The sequence below is a fragment of the Melospiza melodia genome, chromosome 3 (genome assembly GCF_035770615.1).
Source record: "Melospiza melodia melodia isolate bMelMel2 chromosome 3, bMelMel2.pri, whole genome shotgun sequence".
NCBI lineage: Eukaryota > Metazoa > Chordata > Aves > Passeriformes > Passerellidae > Melospiza > Melospiza melodia.
The window spans coordinates 38467318-38474593 of record NC_086196.1 but is presented as its reverse complement, the minus strand read 5'-3'; the positions used below and the strand labels follow the sequence as shown (position 1 = coordinate 38474593).

At 42.7% G+C, this 7276-nt stretch overlaps 1 protein-coding gene across 4 annotated transcripts in view; it reads right to left on the bottom strand.

The window, feature by feature from the left end:
• Positions 1–1472: 1472 nt before the first annotated feature.
• Positions 1473–7276, bottom strand: part of SYNJ2 (synaptojanin 2) — a 64972-nt gene continuing 59168 nt past the window's right edge. For all 4 annotated transcript variants that reach the window (XM_063151356.1, XM_063151357.1, XM_063151358.1 and 1 more), the window contains 4 exons: positions 6676–6788; positions 5852–5960; positions 4399–4583; positions 1473–2633 (listed from right to left, as the gene is read on the bottom strand). In XM_063151356.1, coding sequence (XP_063007426.1) covers positions 1857–2633; positions 4399–4583; positions 5852–5960; positions 6676–6788 — 1184 coding nt within the window. In that variant the 3' untranslated portion in view covers positions 1473–1856. The remainder of the gene's footprint in view (positions 2634–4398; positions 4584–5851; positions 5961–6675; positions 6789–7276) is intronic.

The following is a 7276-nucleotide window of genomic DNA, read 5'->3' as shown; positions in this document are numbered from 1 at the left end:
TGAAACTAGAACCAGATCACAAGCAGGTCACAAGCTCCTGCCTCTGAGAAAACACTTGGCTGGGACGTTGGGCACCAGTGTGGAAGGTAATTTATTGGGACAGGAGATTCTTCATTCTGTGCTGTAACCTTTTCAGCTGGACTGTCTGTCCCCTTGCCTTGATTTGCTGCGACTGAGCAATATCTCCTGTCACTGATAGCATAAAGCAGCGAGCTGCCGGGATTCATCCTTCAGTGGGCAGCTTGCCACAGACACAGACATCAGATAGAATGCTAAAGGCCACATCCGTCTCTTATTCAAGGAGAGTAATAAAGCAGATTTTATTTGACTTGTATAAATCCAGTTTAATTGGCTTTCCTGCTAACACTTTCATTAACATGTAAATTAGCTGTCCTAGAGCTGTTAATTATCTTTGCAGAAAATGTTGGATGTGATCATATACCGTACTCTTTCTTTTTTACTGCTAATGTTTCATACTGAGATGTGCCCATAAATATTCACTGTATTTTTTAAGAGGAGGACCAAGAGGCAAAGGCTTTGTGTCATCTTGTAGGGAAATGAGTATCTTATATTATTCACCAGCCTGCAACCACGTTAAGCTGACACGCACAGGAGAAGCTTAGCACTGGGCTTTATGGGCTTGGCCTTTGGAGGTTCTGGGGGTTTTTTTGAAGTGTCTGGCAAACGAGAGAGCAGAGGAGGATGACAGGTGCTCAAAGGCAGCATCCTCTCTTACAGGATCTCTTGCGTTCAAAATCTGGCAGTGGCAGAGAAACAGGTAGGCATTGTGAGGAAGAAAATGGCTGCATTCCCAGTGTTTGGGAAGCTCAGAACAAGCTAATTAATTTTCCTGCAGAAAAAGGAAAAAAACCTCAACTTTTTTAATACATCTTAAAAATTTTTTTGAAAATTAGTTGTTTTTTCAGCTTCACCACCTGCTTAAAAATGTTCTTGTTCCTTTATTAATGAAAGATCTTGATGCTTCTCTTAACAAGTTACCATGACAAGTTGCAATCTGGTTATTAGCTGCCTGCTTTGCACAAATGGCATCCATCGTGCACAGTTCTGCCCCACAGGCAAGGCAGAAAGGACCAGCTCGCTCCTCATCTGCGCTGTGGAAACAGAAGACCCACGTGGCATTTGCTTGTGAAGAGAGTGGGAACAGGGACACAACTCCTGAACTGCTGAACTGCCTTTAGCATAAGACATGCCCATGCCAACACCTGTGGCATCAGCTGGTCTCAACCATTCCCATATTTCCTCAGGATCTGCACGGACAATGCACAAGCAGCCTATAGCATCTCTTTACACTTCCTTTCAAAGTGTGCTATTGGTCATGGGCTTGGGAACAAAAACCAGGGTGAGTTTTGGAAACTTGCAGCAGAGCAATACCAGTGTTACTGCTCTTGTTGTTATACTGGTGTACATTCCTCCTTGGGATGTTTGTTCCAGAATAACTGGCAGATGAACTCTTCGAAGTAAGGATGCTTTATTTCAAACAACAGAAATTGATTAAAATATATATTCCAAAGGAAAATGTTGGGTTTTTTTTAAATGTCTTTTTTCCGTACATCATTACATGTTCTTGCATATGATTTGTACCTGAAATGAAATAAAACATCTTAAGATGGATTAATAAAAAGAAATAACTTAGAATAAGGAAGTTTTCAGATGAGCTGTAGGTAATGTTAGGTTGTATGTACTTCATATACTTCCCTCCAGGGGCCGTATCTTTAAATGTGAAAATGAAATGTAGCATGGACAGATGATCTATTTCATTAAATATAAAAAAGATTTTTTCTTAAAATTTTGCATCATAATTATGATTTCTTTTGGAACCCTAAGGGAGTAAAATTTTACAACTCTAAGTCAGTATTTGTTTTCTTTAAGGTATTTTTGTTTTGTTGTAAGACGAGCAGTTTGTTGAACCCGTCTGCCACTGCACTGCTGTCTTCGTCATCACTAAATGTAACCCAGTGACTGAAATCTTTCACATTGGGGTGATTTAAATTTTCTGAAGTGTGTGCTGGAGAAGTAGCTGACGGTGCCTGTGTGGAAAGAGGGAAGGAAGAATGAATGTCCAGGTCCAGAAGATTGGTGTTCTCTGGCAAGGAGCCGGTACCCAGTTGTTGTGGATGCTGGCCTGCTGGTGCAGAAGGGCCCTGGAGCTTCCCCATCAGTTCTGCAGCACTGGGGGCCAAGGGCTGAGTTGTGCTGTTTGTGGGGCTGGCCGAGGCTGTGGGAGCCGAGTGAGCGGGGCCATGAGTCTGGGGGCAGGAGCCAGGGTTGTTGTTGTTGTTGGAGTTATACACTGACCCACTGAAAAGGGGGCTGTCCTGGAGAACTTGGAGATGAAAAGCTGCAGGAGCCGACTTCTTCCTTCGTGGTGGCACCTTTGGGGCAAAGGGAGCGTTCTGGGGAGGCAGCACAATGGCCTCAGCTGTGCTTGCTGACAGGGGCTGCCTTTCACTGCTCCCCCTGCTCTCTTGAGGCTTCCCAGCTTGTGTTCTGGGTTTAGGGATTGGAGTGATCTTGGTTGGTCTAAGAATATCTCCAGCATCTAGATGGGGCTCTAGCAAGCCAAAAGGAGACTGTGCTGTCTGTTGGTCGAATTGGTCTTCTGGAGACATGGCCTGAGGAGGAAATAGAAGAAGAAATGTGAGAACAAAAAGGGACCTTAAACTCTGAGTCACTACTGGTGCAAGTCTAATTGACAGCATTACTAAGAACAGCTGACAGTCCTGGAAGGAAAAAAAAAGCACTACAAAGAGGAGGCTTGACAGCACAGCGCTCCACTGTACCTGCTGGGCTCTGGGCTCATGCATTGCACCTTGCACTCACCTTCAGAGAGCTAGTGAAGGACCAGGACCCTACAGCCTGTTCAGTCACAGCTCCTTCTAACCATGTCCCTTTGCAGGTTAGAATTTTTGCTCTGGGCCAAATTAACACAGTTCTGAGGAGTTATTTATTTGTTCCATCTCTCTGCTGACTAATATTACTTAAGCAAGATTGCATAGGGAGGCCCATGCCTTTAGGTGTAGCTTATTTGGATAGATAAGGTTGAAGGACAATTCGCTTAAGCTAACCCCATAAATGCATTAAGGGCTGTGTCCTGTCTTATTGATGCTGGCAACTGAAGATAAAAATAAGGTCTCAAAGTCCAGTCTAGCATACATCTACGATTTAAAAGTATATAAATAACAAGCCCAGCTCAGCCTAGGAGGGCAAAGATTGCTTCAGATTTCTCACACTCTGTGTGACTGAATGAAAGCATTTAAATTCTTTATTAATCTTGCATAGTATTAAAAGATAATGTACAGGCTTTTTAATGCAGGCAAAATATTTAGTCAGTATCTCATGCTGGACATATCCCTTGCCACTTCTTCCTATGTGCTGTTAAGTTGCCTGCATTTGACTGTGGTAGAGGGGGATTGGGTAGAGTTTTTCAAGTACACACCTCCCATCTGACCTCCCTCAGATGGAGGAAGGAGTGGAATTCCAGGGCAGTCAACCTGAAATAGATCTATTCCTGCAGAAGCTCCCACATAACTAACACCAAAATAGCAATCCGTCTCAGCACCTTTCAAGAGTGACTTGGGAATGGTGACTACCTAAACAAAACACACTGACGATCCTCGGCATAGACTGTGCTGTCTGGGTTGGGATTTTTGGTGAATCTGTTAAGTAAAGAGAGCACAAAGTCCATTATAGAGAAGGGGTGAATGCCTTTACCAAAGGAAGGTAAGGCAGGAACCCTAACAATTTAGAAGAGAACTTCTTTAGCAGAGATTCTGTCAAAGGAAGAATATAAATGCTGTATTTGTCTTTCTTCTTGTGCTCAAACTGCTTTACAAATTAGATAATCATTTTAGCAGGTCTAGAGGTGAACTATTGTCTCCATTGTAGAGACCTGGCATACATTAAAACCTAAACACCTACAGCTTTGTATTTTTGAGAACATGAACTCTTGAGTAGACTCCAGAATTCAAACTGAAAGGCTGAATCCCATTACAAGGTGTGTAAGAAAAGCAAGAAAGGACACAGGACACAGAACTGATGAAGAAGCTGCCTCAAATCCTTACAGAGCAGACCACTCATGGTCAAAATTAGAGACTCTGATAAAGAACAAATGAGTCTTAAATCCTGACAAGGTTTAGACAAACCAGAAGAACAACAAGATAATGGACTGACAAATAGAAAAGCTGCACATGGCTTTCTTTCCAATCTTTCTTGCATTTTTATGCCTTTGTCACTATAATACACAATATTATCCCAGCACCTGCTGACTTGACAGGACTTCCTGTAAAAAACAACCAGTCATTCCCACTGGTTCCAACCTCCATCATTCATTCACACTGTGTAATGCAGGCTGGGTGCATTTTGCTGCCACTCTCTTACATTTTCCCCCTTGGCTCCTGTCCTTTGCAGGGGCACTGGCTTCTTTGGAGTTGGAACTTTGGGTGGTGGACGATGAGGCACAGGCACCGCTCCTGCAGCTGACTTTGTGATGCTGGGAAGAGCCTCAGGTTTGCAGGAAGTTTGGTTTCTGGTTGGAACAGGCTTTACTGCATCTTCCTGTACTCCTGAAAAGCAAAAATGGTATCTCAGCCTGATCAGAACATAGATTCAAGATAATTTCTTTCACAACCATGTCTCCCAAAATGTTCATGCCTATAGGGCCAGCTCAGGTTTTGGAACTAAGCACAGAGCTTTGCAATCCTGTAACATCTGTAAGAGGCTGTTAGGGGAAAACTTCCCTGTCTGAAATAATTTCATGCCAAACCAGCAGTGCTGTGCCACCATTTGGCCAGGTGGATAAAACACAGGCTGGGGGCTCAGGAGTACTGGGCTCAAGCTCTGAGCATCCTTTTGCCATTATCTGGAAAACCAAGTTAATGATACCAAGTGCATCTTGTAGAGTGTTTTAGAAAGAACTGTAAATGCCAACTGGTGGTACTGTACAAGGGACTGGAAGTGATGCTGACCAGAATAGTTTTCTTACCCACACCAAATGAATCTGAATTTCAAAATCAATGGAGAATAAATCTGATTTCAAAATTAAATGAACAGCACTGAGGAACAAACATCAAGATGCCTTTTTGATATTTCTGAATAAATGGGATTATTGCAGATTGTATTCATTCTAGAATGAATGTATCAATGAAGAGGGGTGGTTTTCTCCTAAACTGAGAGCCTTGCAAACTCAGGTAGCCATTTTCATTCATACAGCATCAGCAGAAAGACTGCATGCAACCCTGGGGGGTACATTCACAGTACCTAAGGTAGTTTTGTGCCTTAACTTGCCCTTGCAAGAAGCTCTCCTCCAGGGACTACACAGAGAGCCTAAACACAGAGTAGCCTTTTAGCTTAGCTATTCAAGCTGAAGTAGTGCAAGCTTTTATCTAGGTTACAGCTGTACTTGCTGTCCAAATGTGAAGAGAATCCAGGTTATTCCTCCTAGAGCTGCATTTGCTCTGTAGTTCTGCTTGGAATAGTGAGCATTCAGTAAATAGAGCAGCAAATATCCTTTATGCAACTCTGAGCTAACACAGGCACCATCAGTTTAGTAAAACTCCATCTTCATATTTTAATTTTTCTGACTAAATCTGGGCATAAATAACCCAAGGTTCTACTAGTAGCAGTTTCTACAACAAAAAATAAAATTTTAATAATTTTGAAAAAAGGTTAATGTTATTAGAACTGACAGAGAATACCACATACAATTTTGCAAGAATGTATTCAGGTGAAATTCTGAATAGGAATATGTGCATCTGGGCTATGGTGAGATGAATACACCTACATTTTTCTTTATTTAAGGATTTTTAGAAGTCAGTTAGAAAGCTGTGCTTACCTCCTTTGGCCTCCATAAGACATCTAATAGCTTCTTCTGCTTCCTCAGCTGTGGTGGTTTTGATCTGCTTGACGTTGTAAGGTTTGCTTATTCCAGTCCGGACTTTGGGCTTTAAAAAAAAAAAGGAGAAAATCATCTTGAGAAAACTGATTTTTCTTGTACACCTCTAATTTTACAGCTAAGCTCATGCACCTGTGAAATTCTGTTTTTGCAAATGGCCATTCAGTGATCTATAAATACTAAAGACATGGGAATCTTTTAGCGAATGGTACATCTTTGTTGGCAGCTGACAGAAGGGCAGTGCCTGAGTGCCACAGCTGGTCCCTCAGCCATCCCTTGTGCAAGGCATTAGGATCCTCATCCATCAAGGCAGGAGTGAGGAGGCATTTCCACATTCTGGTCTTGGTCTCCTCAGGGGACTAACAGCCTTGCTGGCAGTGGTCAAGACTTTTCCTGCATTCTGGGCACTAGCATGGCTCACCAAAACAGAGGTGAGAAAACAATTAAACCATACGATGATAGTGTTAAAAATTCAAGTTAGCATCTGTCAGAAAGCAGCAACAATGCCCTGGTCTTACACCACTCATTCTCTCTCTCCCTCTTAGGCCTTCCTAACTCCTGTTCATTTTTTAATGTTTTTGTGCTGCCTAACAGGGCCTACAGTTTAGTATTACAGTACAAGAAGTTATCTTGGCATTTTCAGCTCAGGCATGTGATGGACTTCCTTCCTGGTGTGACAGGAGCATCCTGCAGTGATTCTCAGTGTGGATGGGAGGGAACAGGCCAGTGCCAAGGGGCCGTGCTGGGCAGCAGGACTGACTCACTGGCTGCTGAGGGGCTCCGGGAAGCAGCTTTGCTGTTGCCAGGATGGAGCAGGTGGAATGGCTTCCTGGAGAGAGGGAACCATCTGAGGGGGACTTTTTGCCTGATGTTCCAGCTGGAAGAGGAATAAAAAATGGCTTTTTACATTCAAGAGCCAGTACAAAATTTTATCTGCAATGGAGCAAAACCAATGTGCATTCCATCACCCTCTCAAAATCTTGAACTGTTTCAGGAAGCAGTTTTGTAGTTAGTCTTTCTTTCATTTAATTAATTATATAACCTCAGCTGAGCATTACCATTGCATTCTAGGCACAGAAATACACATAGCAATGTTGGCACTTCTATGAAACAGACTCAAAAATGAATGGGAATAATCCTAAAGAACTCATCTTCTATCAGGTGAGCATCACAGAACTTCTAATTTGAGTCTGGAAAATGTACACAAGAGAGAGAATTTTGGGCTGCAAGAAAAACATGATGTATAGCTTGTCTAATACAGGAGGCAAAGGTGATTATGCTCATCTAGCAATCAGCTTTCATCCAGAAGTAGCCATAAAAACAGGAGCAGCACAGCTCTGGATGGCATCTCAGGGGGGCAGAGCT